The sequence below is a fragment of the Gobio gobio genome, assembly GCF_949357685.1.
Source record: "Gobio gobio genome assembly, chromosome: 15".
In the NCBI taxonomy this organism is placed as follows: Eukaryota; Metazoa; Chordata; class Actinopteri; order Cypriniformes; family Gobionidae; genus Gobio; species Gobio gobio.
Genome location: NC_137108.1, coordinates 30,767,901 through 30,781,841, shown reverse-complemented (window position 1 = coordinate 30,781,841; position 13,941 = coordinate 30,767,901). Strand labels below are relative to the sequence as shown.

The 13,941-nt window shown below is 39.9% G+C and overlaps 1 protein-coding gene across 1 annotated transcript; it reads left to right on the top strand.

Annotated features, from left to right (window-relative positions):
• Positions 1-182: 182 nt before the first annotated feature.
• dcst1 (DC-STAMP domain containing 1) lies at positions 183-13,941 on the top strand (the record flags this gene model as incomplete). Its single annotated transcript, XM_079837040.1, has 17 exons — positions 183-189; positions 290-334; positions 434-559; positions 871-945; positions 1,094-1,222; positions 1,352-1,491; positions 1,575-1,746; positions 1,829-1,972; positions 2,053-2,174; positions 5,003-5,157; positions 8,272-8,371; positions 8,444-8,539; positions 9,657-9,783; positions 9,947-10,063; positions 11,264-11,406; positions 12,788-12,898; positions 13,702-13,941. The coding sequence occupies 17 exons, from the start codon at positions 183-185 to the stop codon at positions 13,939-13,941; spliced, it is 2,049 nt and encodes a 682-aa protein (XP_079693166.1).

Genomic DNA, 13,941 nt, shown 5'->3' with positions numbered 1-13,941 from the left:
AACATCGCTGTTTTTAGACTTAGGCCTACCTGTCCACAGTAGAGCTCGCAGTAATAACTTCTCTTCAATGCAAAATATACCCGCTTTTTTCATTAAAGTTTCACTTTTATATATGTTGACAGGTAAAGGGGTGATCTAGGACCCATTCAAATACACATATTAGTACATTGTCCTGTCAAAAAATGTTAAGTAAGTTAGGCTGTTTTTACACCAAACCATGAGGGCTCATTTTAACCGACTCATTGTTGCATCTTTTAAAACAGCTTTCTTTTGCTGTGTTCTTATGTAGCTGTGAAGAATAAACCAGCAATGGAGTGTCTCGGGGAAACCAGATGTAAAACACCCCACTCAAGTGTGTTTATCTTACATTTTGTTTTTAGATACCAATTTAAATATGTTAGTAGATATATATAACACTTTTGTGAACTTGCAGCTTTGGAGCGGGTGTGTAAGTGTTTTCTGCCAGCTGGAGTTCATAGGTTCCTGTTCGGCCCACTGTCAGAGTTTCCTATGGTCCGACGTCTCACGGGTGCTGTGTTTGGAGCTTTGAGTGGTGTGGGTAAGTAACTGCAAAACCTGCTCTACTACCATTCAAAAGTTTGGGGTCTCTTAGGCTCACCAAGGCTGCATTTATTTAATCAAAAATACAGTAAAATATCATTATTACGAAAGAACGAAAAGAACATTTATTTGAAATTGAAATCTTTTGTAACATAAATGTATTTACTTTAACTTTTTTTAAAGTAATGTAATGCATCCTAGCTGAATTTCTTTCTGACCCCAAACTTTTAAATGGTAGTGTATAAATGATTATTTCATGAATTATATAACTAACTTGTGATTCTAATCTTGTCTTAACCTGTTTTTAAGGGTTGTTTTTCGGACTCATGCACAATATTGCCATGTCAGCAGTACAACGTGTTGTTGTTGGATGTGTGTTTGTAGGCAAGTACACTGCAGAAAGTAAACATTTGACCCTTAAAATAGTATCATCTATTAGAAACTTTAATTCAGTCATATAAAAAAATATTATAATATTCTGCTTCAGGTGGCATATGTTTTTTTTCTAAGGTGTCTTTGTGTGTTTGTGTAGGTCTATGTAGTCTTGGAGGCATGTTTTCCTCACTGTTCCGCTGCTCCGTCCTCCTGATTTTTCCTAGTATGATTGGATCTCAAGGTCGGACATTCCTGATGGTTTTTGTGCTACAGGGACTTTACCAAGGTAAAAATCCTAGGGACAGGAATATAACATATTGTGACTGACAATGACAATACAAAGCACAGATCTCAAACGTAGACACTCATGAGCTTTCATTAGTTTTTGACCCATCACCTGTGCTCTTCCCATCAGGCCCCATTGCAAACATCCAGCATAATGTGCAGGATGTGGCCTCCTCGATGGGCTGTAACATAGACCTGCAGATCACACACAGCAAGGTGATGTGGAGAATGCTGACAGAGCCTTACGTCCAAGTAGTGAAGGAGATAGTGGTGAGTCTAGGAAATTGAGTGTGAATATACAATTTGCTGATACGAGTAATGGAAATCTGTCACACAAACTTCTTTCTTCTCAGAGTGACAGTGAGGAATTTGAAAAAGAGTCTCAAAATGTGAGCAAAAAGTTCCAGAAGATTCGGGATGAGGTAATGGGTCGGTATGGATATGACTCTCCTGCTAAGGAGTCCGTCCATACGGCCAACAGCACTCAGGAGGAGTATGTAGAGAAGACTAGAGCACGTTGTGACTGTGAGTGTAAATGACAAGAAATCAAGCTATTATCGACTGTGTATGAGGTTTCAAGATGTCTAAATGATGTTGTGTGTAACAGATGTGGTGCAGCAGGGAATTAGCCGATGTCAGGATTGGTTCGGTATGAAATGGGAAGAGTGTATGAAAACCATTCAAGCCCCTCTTATAAACCACTTCCTCTGCATACCTATGCAATTCCACTTTCTTTGTAATATCATGAGAGGTAAGATTTGCATGTTGCATCTGATCTTAACATTAAGCAATCAGGATCCCAGGTTTATTGAGGGATTTTCTCTCTCTCAGTGATGACATCATGGTGCACAGAGAAGATCCCAGTTGAGGGAAACTTTGGTCAGACCTTCGACAAACTAAATGACTCGATCAACAGGCTTGCAGAACACTTCACCACCAATGTAGTGCTTCAGGTATGGCAAACTTTCTGAGTTTTAATATAAAAAGGTAAAAGGTAAATCTTTGTCCCCATGAAATGTTGACATTTTTAAATCTTCCCCATGAATGGTTTTGTCTTTTAGTATGAATATGTTAGTCTTACTGTTATCTATAAGCTAGTGTGCTCCAAAACAATTACAAAATTCACATTTAGGAGATATAAGCATTCAAAACTTTCAATATTGATGCGCCAGTATGGATCAATGATCATTCTTAAGCGTCCCGCCTCCTACATTACAAATAGATGCTGAAGCTCCAGCTAAAATCTGTCATTTGTTCACACATGTACTATTTTTTTTTACATGGTGAATGGGACATGAAATGAAGTCTGGTTTGACATTAGTGTCATGCAAACTGCTGCAGAGCGCACAGTCTACTCCTGTCCAGAGACACGATAGCACAGAACGGATCATATGCGCGAGTCTGCGCCAATCACAAAACGAAACGTTTATGCTGAGTTCACACTGCACAATATTTAGCCCCGATTTTGACTCGCCGACAGGTTTTGCGAAATCGCAGAAAAAGGCAGATCAGTGCTCATTCACGCGAGTGACAATCACGTGGTGTGAATTATCAAAGACACGATCTGAGAGAATCGCTGACGCGTCGCCCGTGAGATAATTTGGCATGCTAAATATCTGGACCTGTCTGTGATTCAAAATCCTGCTGTGTGAAATGTGTTCTGACTAAAAATGATATCAGCGATGACCTACAGCCAGTGAGAGCGCAAGATACAGGGCAGCAGGAAGTTCAGTTATAGAGTTATAGACCAGAGTATCAGTATTTTAATACATATATTTACAATTATATCAAACAAAAATAAAGCACAAACATTTGCTTGACCAGCAGCACATTGCAAAATTATTTATTTACATCACAATCGGTGCTCCCCGCTTCTCCCCGACCATTTCCTCCATAATTTTTTTTTCTCGTTTTTGGTGCAAATCAGCGCACAGACAGTTTGGATCACAAGCTTTCTGCAGGCTATCAATTTTAGCAATCAACGCGAGAACTCTGACATGCGCGTGATTTCACGTTGTTTCCTTGTCACATCTTGCGTATGTTTGGTTGTGAAACGTTGCTGCAGACCAAACAGAGTGGATGTTGTTGGATATTCGTTCCTATTGTACAGTCATGCAGTGTGAAACCCCCTGTCATCAATCCATCGTGCAGTGTGAACACAGCAGCAACTGAATGCTACCACAGATAGTCATGGAGTGTGAAAAGTATGGAGTCAAAATAGGGCCACATATATCTGCAAAATAACACAATGTTTTGCAAACAAAAAATATGTTTTGCAAAAAAAAAAAAGTTTTGCAAAAAAAAAAAAAAAATTTGCAAAAAAAAATAGAATATTGAGAAAAAAATGCTTTTTTGCAAGTAAAAAAATAGTAATTGCAAAAGAAAAGTTACCACTGAGAGGAAAAATAAAGTTTAGCAAAGTAAAACTTGCAGCATTGACTTTGCAACACCTTTGCGCCGCTCCTTTAAATCCGCGTTTCCGTCATCCGTGCCTCTGAGGCGCAAGCTTTCCTTTGCGCTTCATTTTTCTTTGAGCCTCGCTTTGTGTCCCTGATTTGACGTCGGGGAGGGGTCAAGAGGTTGGGGTGTGTACATGGGTGTGTACAAGGGACGAAGGCGCGTCCTTCTCGTTACGTCATCAGCGCGAGCCCCAGACCGTATGGATCTCGAGACCTCTGTGTGTCATTCTGCTGCATATCATCTAACTGTCTTTGAACACAAGAATATATTGGGCATGATTAATTGCATACATTTTTTTAATCATGTGTTTTTTTTTAATTAATGAGTTAAATTGACAGCTCTACTTGTAACACTTTACCCCAACACTGATGATGTGTCAGACAGATTCAAGAAATGATTCCTGATGTAGTTTGGTTAGTTAACATAGCTGAGAGCTGCATGCATGCAACATGGGTATTTATAACCCTTACACCAGAATGCTAGACATCGATGGATCATCCTCTGCATAGAAAGTGAATGAGATTGGGCAAATTAATTGAGACAGCGAGAGATCAGCACAGTTGCTCAGCCTCAAGGGCGAGTGGCCAAATTTAAGTCAGATTGTATTGATTGACGTAACGAGAAGGACGCGCCTTCGTCCCTTGTACACACCCATGTACACACCCCAACCTCTTGACCCCTCCCCCACGTCAAATCAGGGACACAAAGCGAGGCGCAAAGAAAAATGAAGCGCAAAGGAAAGCTTGCGCCGCAGAGGCACGGATGACGGAAACGCAGATTTAAAGGAGCGGCGCAAAGGTGTTGCAAAGTCAATGCTGCAAGTTTTACTTTGCTAAACTTTATTTTTCCTCTCAGTGGTAACTTTTCTTTTGCAATTACTATTTTTTTACTTGCAAAAAAGCATTTTTTTCTCAATATTCTATTTTTTTTTGCAAAATTATTTTTTTTTTTTTGCAAAACTTTTTTTTTTTTGCAAAACATATTTTTTGTTTGCAAAACATTGTGTTATTTTGCAGATATATGTGGCCCTATTTTGACTCCATAGAAAAGAACTGTGATCTGACGAGTTTGAAAACTCGGCATTAAAGATTAGGAGGAAACTGCGGCTTTACCGAGCTCAACCGCTCTGGCTTGAGCTGTGATATAAACGAAACGCTAAATAGAAGAAGGGTATACAGTATGTAATTTTTTTATATATATATATTTAGACCATTTCTATTATTGATCTATTATAATTTCAACCAGTATAACAAAGATTGTTTATGAAAAACATTGCCTAACCTACCTATAAATGAAGAAAAAAAACATTCTTGTTTTTAAGAAATTGGAGCAGCAGTCAGTGCTTGGAGTGAACGTCCTCCAGAATTTTTCCAAGGAGCTGAGCCGTGTGTTTCAAGAGAAAAAAGTAATTGCTGAGAAGATAGCTGGGGTGATTAACTTCCTTCTCTCATTCACCTTCATCACGGTGTTCACCTCGTAAGTTCTCACTTCTTCCTTTTAGCGCTGTTGTGCTATATGTGACCTTACGTGCACATGCATTGTTCATTTGCATTGTGCATTTTTGATGGTGTATCTACTGAATTATTATAATAAAACAATAGGTAGTTATATAAATAATATATTTGTACGTTATTTAACTACAAAGTATCTGCCAGGAAAATTGCATTTGACTTGTGTGTGTGTGTATACACTCACCTAAAGAATTAATTGGAACACCTGTTCAATTTCTCATTAATGCAATTATCTAATCAACCAATCACATGGCAGTTGCTTCAATGCATTTAGGGGTGTGGTCCTGGTCAAGACAATCTCCTGAACTCCAAACTGAATGTCAGAATGGGAAAGAAAGGTGATTTAAGCAATTTTGAGCATGGCATGGTTGTTGGTGCCAGACAGGCCGGTCTGAGTATTTCAAAATCTGCTCAGTTACTGGGATTTTCACGCACAACCATTTCTAGGGTTTATAAAGAATGGTGTGAAAAGGGAAAAACATTCAGCATGCGGCAGTCCTGTGGGCGAAAATGCCTTGTTGATGCTAGAGGTCAGAGGAGAATGGGCCGACTGATTCAAGCTGATAGAAGAGCAATAACCAAGCAATAACAAGAGCAATAAGAGCAATAATAAAATATAATAATTTTGTATATGACTGAAATAACCACTCGTTACAACCGAGGTATGCAGCAAAGCATTTGTGAAGCCACAACACGCACAACCTTGAGGCGGATGGGCTACAACAGCAGAAGACCCCACCGGGTACCACTCATCTCCACTACAAATAGGAAAAAGAGGCTACAATTTGCACGAGCTCACCAAAATTGGACAGTTGAAGACTGGAAAAATGTTGCCTGGTCTGATGAGTCTCGATTTCTGTTGAGACATTCAGATGGTAGAGTCAGAATTTGGCGTAAACAGAATGAGAACATGGATCCATCATGCCTTGTTACCACTGTGCAGGCTGGTGGTGGTGGTGTAATGGTGTGGGGGATGTTTTCTTGGCACACTTAAGGCCCCTTAGTGCCAATTGGGCATCGTTTAAATGCCACGGCCTACCTGAGCATTGTTTCTGACCATGTCCTCTGTCTCTGATGGCTACTTCCAGCAGGATAATCCACCATGTCACAAAGCTCGAATCATTTCAAATTGGTTTCTTGAACATGACAATGAGTTCACTGTACTAAAATTGCCCCCACAGCCACCAGGTCCACCCAATAGAGCATCTTTGGGATGTGGTGGAACGGGAGCTTCGTGCCCTGGATGTGCATCCCACAAATCTCCATCAACTGCAAGATGCTATCCTATCAATATGGGCCAACATTTCTAAAGAATGCTTTCAGCACCTTGTTGAATAAATGCCACGTAGAATTAAGGCAGTTCTGAAGGCGAAAGGGGGTCAAACACAGTATTAGTATGGTGTTCCTAATAATCCTTTAGGTGAGTGTTTATAACTATGAAAGATATATAATCATTATGTAAATGATTACTTAAAGGTCCCATGGCATGGCATTTTTCTATTATTTTATTATGTTTCCTGAGGTGTACTTATATTGTTAGTATGATTTTTACATCATAAAATATCATAATTTAGAAATAAAAGGCATTTTTTCTATACTGCTGTTTGCCCTGTGGCTGAATGCCCTGTTTCAAGAGGTGTGTCTGCTGTGAGACTTCAGTAAAAACGCCCACAGTTGTGATTGGCTGACATCTTTGCATTTGAAAATAGCGGAGGGGGCGTGGTTTAACGAGGCACGAGCAGGCACGAGCTGCTCACTTCTCATCAGTTCTGTCAGTACGTCTCAGTTCAGTGAACTGTTGTAGTTACAGCATATACTTCAGGTTATTAGTTTATTTCTAGTCGGAGGGGCTGTCACTCATGTCAGAAAGTTAGTAACTTTAGTAAATTATGGATCAGCGCTGACTCGAGACGCGAACCCTTTAGAACGATTCAGTCCGATTTGGTGAACTGATTCGGTTCACTAAAAAGAACCGGTTCAAAAGAATGATTAGTTCGCGAACCGGACATCACTAATGTACCAGAGACTGAGTGATTGCTAACAAAGTTATTTATAGTAACTACTGCGTTATGAGAGCGCTGTCTGTCAGCGCAAGTTTATTGTGTTTGTATCGGAGAGTTCTGAATAAACACGAGTCCCAGTCACGCCGAGTCCATCTTCATCATTATTCTACCAACTTTGTAACACATGCAATGTACCATTACAGCGAGATGAACGAGTTAGTAAGTGTTGATTATAGCATTATTTTTAGATATGTTCCAATCATATGAAAAGCGTCAGTGACGCGCATTGAGTACACAGTGCAAACAAAGACACAACAGCAGTAATCAAATGTAATCCAGTTTATTGTGGGGATAGCTGGCTAGCCTAGCCAGATACCCTCATGCTTACCCCCCTTCTGCTTAATCTCGCGCCGCGTTTGGTGCCTCCGCTGTGGGCCAGATGCAGTACTGGGGGTCGGGGATGTTGAAGGCCGGTCAGTGCTTCCCGAGCCTCGGCGTGTGTGAGGTTTATCTCTAAAGATGTGACTCTGCTGATGTTGAGCAGAAACTCACGACTGTATGTAGAACAGATAGACGCGACGAGGACATACAAAAACACTGACTCACAAGATAGAAAACAAATAATAAATAATTAGCTACACATAAGAAATCACTGATCACAGATCAGAAGGAACTGAAAAAAGACTTCTGTTTTCATTTGTACATCCAAACACTGAGAAACTGCCAGCATTCACTCGTTCACAAGCCATGATCTCTCCAGGACAAATATAGCGCTTGCATGGGCGTGCCAGATTCTCTGGGCGGAGGAAAGGGAGGTAACCGTTCCTGCTTGGACGTCAAAACAGGAGACTTCAGGATTGGCTAGTCTGGCCTGTCATTTTCTCAAAGGCAGAGAAAGTTCAGCCAGAACTCGGTTTTACACCGATCAACATTTCTATCCACTTGGGGACAATATTCAGGCTAGGGGAACTCATATTAATGTTGAAATACCTCAAAAAATTTAAATTTCATGCCATGGGACCTTTAAATATTAATCAAAATGTTGTTCAGTTTAATTTGTTTTGTTTTGTTTGTAGAGCGTTTGGATATGTTCGTCAATTTTGCAGAGACATTCACTTTGACAATGTCTACATAACTACTTACTTCAGACAGATTGATGCTCGCAGAATAAGAGCTGTAAGTTAAAATCTTAAACATACACTTGCACATTCATATCTATGTTTGCACTCATTTCAGCTTCTGTTTTAGGGGAAGAGGCATTTGCTGCCACTGAAGAAAGCAGAGCAAAAGAGTTTTATCAACCCATGGAGCTTATCTATCCACCCAAGCGAGCTCATGCCTGTGGTACTTGTTTTGGGCTGTATGCTATTATATGGTCCCTGTGTTCAGCATTTAATTTATGTTCTGATGGCCAGGTTGTGTATTTATAATGGAGCACAGTTAAAGGTGAATTTCTGTTTTTCTAATGGCACCAAACAGAATGGCTAATGTCATGTTTTCAAACAGGCTTTTCAAACACTCAAAACAGATAATTCCGCCCAAACTCCTGCCATTGTCTAGGCCATTGGTTGGTGAGGACCCTTAAAGGTCCCGTTCTTCGTGATCCCATTTTTCAAACTTTAGTTAGTGTGTAATGTTGCTGTTAGAGCATATATAATACCTGTAAAATTATAAAGCTCAAAGTTCAATGCCAAGCGAGATATTTTATTTAACAGAAGTTCCCTTTCAAAGCCTACAGCGAACGGCCAGTTTGGACTACATCCTGGTACTTCCTGCTTTAATTACGTCAGTAGAACAGTTTGTCGACTAACCTCCGCCCACAAGAATACGCGAAAAAGGGGGCGTGGTCTTGTTGCTCCCTCGTGGAGAAGAGGAAGTGTTGCGTTCGGTTCGGTTTGGTTGCGTTTGTCGCCATGTCGTTCAGACGCTGTTATTTTCATCCCGGAGTCAAATAACCTTTGTTTGGCCTTCAGGGGCTGTAGTTTGAGCGCGTTCATCTCCCCGTTATGGTAAGAGGCGTGACCTTTCCGGGCAATGTGCGCTATGCTGCTGTCGAATCACAACACGGGAACCGCTGGCACAATCAGAACTCGTTACGTGTTTCTGAAGGAGGGACTTCATAGAACAGGGAAATCTTTCAAGCCGTTTTGAGGACAGTGAAAACAGCGGTATACAGATAAGTAAATTGTGTGAAAAATACTGTTTTTTTTACACATGAAACATGAACACATGTTATATTGCACACTGTAAGCACAATCAAAGCTTCAAAAAAACACGAAAAACGGGACCTTTAAAGAAACAGATAAATGTTTTGGTGGCGCCACAGAGCCAAAGTGTTGGTGCTTTTCAGGGAAATAATGGCTTACTTATAGTTGTCTTTGCAAACAGGAAAGCATTTATGTACAGTATTTTATAATAAGTTGATGTTGATTTTAATTCTGAAACAATGTCTCTCGTGCAGATTGTGGGCTTCCTGCAAGTTGCATCTCTGGCTCTGTTTGTGTGTGTTCTGCTGGCTGTTGATGGAATCCTGTATAACATTTTTGACCTCATCCGAAGACACACTTTCACCACATACTCGGTTACTAGTAAGCACAAATACAGACTTGTATATAAGCATGAGCAGGGTTTTCCTTCAAGATTAAAGGAATCTACACCTACACTACACTATAGTAGTGCATCTACACTACTTGTGCATTAATTTGATGTAAATACTAGATTGTCTGTCTTTATCTCTGCTTTTTTTTTAAGGTGTTCATCATGCACACATTGTAATCGGTGGAGATTCCATGTTAGCCAGACTTCTGCGGAAAACCATTGGTGCCTTCAACACCTCCTCCAATCTTGATGTGCAATCAAGTAACTTGCGTAGGTTATCTACTATTTGAGTGTCGATATTCTTACCCTAACCCTAGTGAAAAATTTACATGACAAATTTTGGGGAAAAAGAGATGATCATAATTTGTGGCTAACTCAGCGAAAGCTAAGAATAACTGCAGGCACAAAAGCCCAGTGCAGATGAAAGAGGAAAAAAAGATCTAGAAGAACATAAGCTCAATACACCACAGTTTGGAATAACTAAACTTTTATTATGTTCTTGGATCATGGCCTAGATATCGATATATTATAGTGTATTGCCAAGTCCCTGATCTCTCAAGATGTGTACCACAGCACTCTCAAACTAATCTCAGCTAATGTGGGTTTTAATTAATAAACTGTTTGCTCATTCCATGATAAGAAACATCTATTAAAGGAATTATCTATTCTGTTGGTTTTTCTTTCAAAATACAAGTTCAAAAATATCTGGTTTCATCTTAAGGGGATGATACACAGGGCAACTTTTTGAGCAATGTTACCGAGCAATGTTCCCTGGGCACTTCGCCATTGAGAATGGGCAACAAATTTCTATCTGGATACTTTAGATTGGTCATGGCCCCTGTGTCTCACCTGGTTGCCCATTGACGTCAACATTGCCCAGCAACATTGCTCAAAAGGTTGCCCCGTGTATCACCTTTAGTGTCCTGAAAACATGAGAGGCAGAGGAATGCACCAGCTTTAGTATTAGAGAGATTGTGAATGTACTTGTGACTGGCTCAATGATTCAGTTGGACTCTCCTGAGGCCAAATGACGTCTTCGGTCTGGCCGTCTATTTAATCTGATCAGAGTTAAACTAAAAGCTCTGATTGTGTCTGTATGTCTCATCCAGATAGGTCTAAATTGATCTAGTCCGGTTGCCACACGGCAGCACACACACACACACACACACACACACACAGACAGCTGATGAGAGGACTATTTATAACACTAACATGACAGCACGCATGCCATACAACATAATGTCGATACATCAATTAGACAGCAGCCATTGTATTCTGTTTACTTGCTATGTAACCCGATCCAGAAATAGGTTATTGTGTCTATATATGTTCAAAAGTTTGGGATCAGTATGATTTAAATATTTTTTTTTTTGATTGTTAGAAATTATTTCCATCATTCAGCAAGGATGCATTACATTGATCAAAACTGACATTAAAAAATGCTGTTCTTTCGTGTGTATGTTTGTATAGATTGTTTGCCCCAACCACATGCTCTGAGCCAGTCAAACTACTTGTGGATCTTCCTTCCCCTTTTCCTGATGTGCCTCATGTGCTGTCTGCAGGTATACACCAATCGTCTGCGCCGGGTCATCACCGCCTTCTACTTCCCAAAGGTAACACCACATGCCTCGTGAGCCCAGGTAGCACATTTCCACTGATGCACTCCTGTCTTTCGGTCAAACAGTCCCATTCAGTTCAGCAACCCTACAGTGACCAGTACCATATGAATGACTAATTGAGTTTGTTTGGATTGAGAGACAGAAGCCAGTACTCCTGGCAGCGAGTTTATCATTAACAATATTGGTCGCTCATAAACACAGAAGCTCCTTATGCTTTCTTTGGCTAAGGAGCTTAAGAGTCACTGTTATGCATGTGCTGCTGCTTCCAGCTAATGCTGATCACGTTTAATATTGCATAATCAGAACGATGTACTGTACTAACAGATATAGATGTACGTTGTTATATGTATTATAAAGAAGGATTTAATTTTTGTAATTAAATTAAATTTTCAAAGTATCCAGAATAAGTTCTGGTATGAGGTTTCTGCGCCATATTTTTCCCTAAATGGTTTTTATCATTGCATTTCTTCATCAAAGAAATATTATTTGGCACCTTTATAGTCAGTGCATTTCACAAAAAAAACATTTCACAAAAGAATTCTCTCAGCAGGAGAATATTTATTATTGTGCAGGATGTTGTTTTGTAATTGTACATTTGGCACAGGAAGGCTTGAACAAATGCTAAAGGTCTCTCCTAGCATAATTGAAACAAACAAAAAGCACAATAATAGGCTAAATTACTTCCTCTGAAGTCATTTTTGTTTACCGCCGGTTCTCCAATTAAAATAAACTTTGCATTTTCATTTCATATGAAATAGGGTCCAGAAGATTACAAGAAAGACAAATTCAGATCTCCCATATTTTAAAGCAATTAGTGTAGTATAATACAATTTCTAACAAAATAATAGAAACTTTGATGACTTGATAATGCATCTTTGGGTTCTTGGCTCAGTTCTGCACTTTTTTTGCAGAACATGTGCAACTAGTCCTTTGAGTGAAGTAAAACCCTTAGGCAATTTAATCGGTTTGGTCACGATTGTAACCGATACCCTGATTCAGCAAGTTCAAAGCGCCTGATACACAGCGTGCAGTGTAAAGAGAGAATACTTTCTCACACATACTGAGTGAAATATGTGTTCTCTAGTGTGTGTGTGTGCGGGTAAAGCACTAATAAGATAAGAGGGTTTTAAAGTAATAGCATTAGATTTGCAGCATTTTGTGGGCCCGTGTCGGCGTGAGGAGGATTACAGGCCCCCTGTGAACCCTGATTCAGCTAGTGTCACAAGTATTACCTCATTCATAAAGAGGTGCACACTGGTAGTGTTTTTATCCCTATAATCCTGCAGGAGAACACTGTAGTGTCCTTTATTCCTATAATCTGAAATCTATCTACAGCGTTTTGCTGGACGAAATCTGATCTGCCCTGCTTTTTCAGAGAGAAAAGAAACGGATTCTGTTCCTCTACAACCTACAGATCCAGAAACGCATCTCCTTCATGAACAGACAATGTCATCGGCTGAGAAATCAAAAACAGACATTTGTAACGGTGTGTATGATAGTTCAGCATAGGACCCTACAGAGAAAACAACTGTTTCTGTTGTTGCAGATTTTCTGCTTACAACTTGTTTAGCATTTTCTCATCTCAATTATTTTGTTTCCGCTGCACATACATTTTAAAAAATGCATTTGTAGGACAGAATTTTAACACTCCGTAGGTCATACGTTCAGTAAAATCTGAGAATAAGCATGAGACCAAGGGGGCATCTGAAATCGCATATTTCCCCCAAAAAACAGTATGTGAACGGAATAAAATATCCAAGTTCATAATATTAATAAAACAGTAGACAAAATTTTCCCGGATGACCTACTAATTCCGGCGAGATTCTATCCCATTAGGCCACTTGAGGATTTGTGAATGGCAGTGAAGCAATGCAACTGACATGACAACAACATGACAAATGTTTACCTCCAGATTGCATTCATATTATATAGAAAACATTTTTAAAGGTTGCAAAGTTATGACTACTAAAAAGAAGTACCTACTAGAGAGTATGTGATTTCAGACACAGCACAAGTTGAAAACTTGGTTAGATTCATTTGGAAGTACTTCCCCTCTTATAAAAACTGGCAAATATTTTGTGGGAGATTATCTGTCTGTCAAGCAAACTAAAACAATCACACCATTCTTCAATAGCCGTATTCTCCAGCTGTAGCAGTAAATGCTCAACAATGGCCTTTCTTCTAGGGTTACATGCAAAAATAGTAATTTTTCAAGAATCAATTTTGATAAATGAGTGCCAAAATATATTTATGATCGCATCTTCGAACTCTCACTCTCTTCTCTTCCAGGTGCTGTCGGTTCTGGTGGCCCTTCTGAAGCGTGTGGGCTGTAGACTGCACTGGTGCTGGGTGTGTGATAGGTTTGTGAGGCAGAACCAGGCTGTGCAGTGCAGTTCTGTAGGCTGCACAGTGATCTATTGTCAGCAATGCTGGACAGACCTGGACAACATTTGCTATGCCTGCTTACCTCGTAACCAGTGTGGACCACAAGATAACGGCTCTGATTCTGATGTGTACTACAGCTGCTGA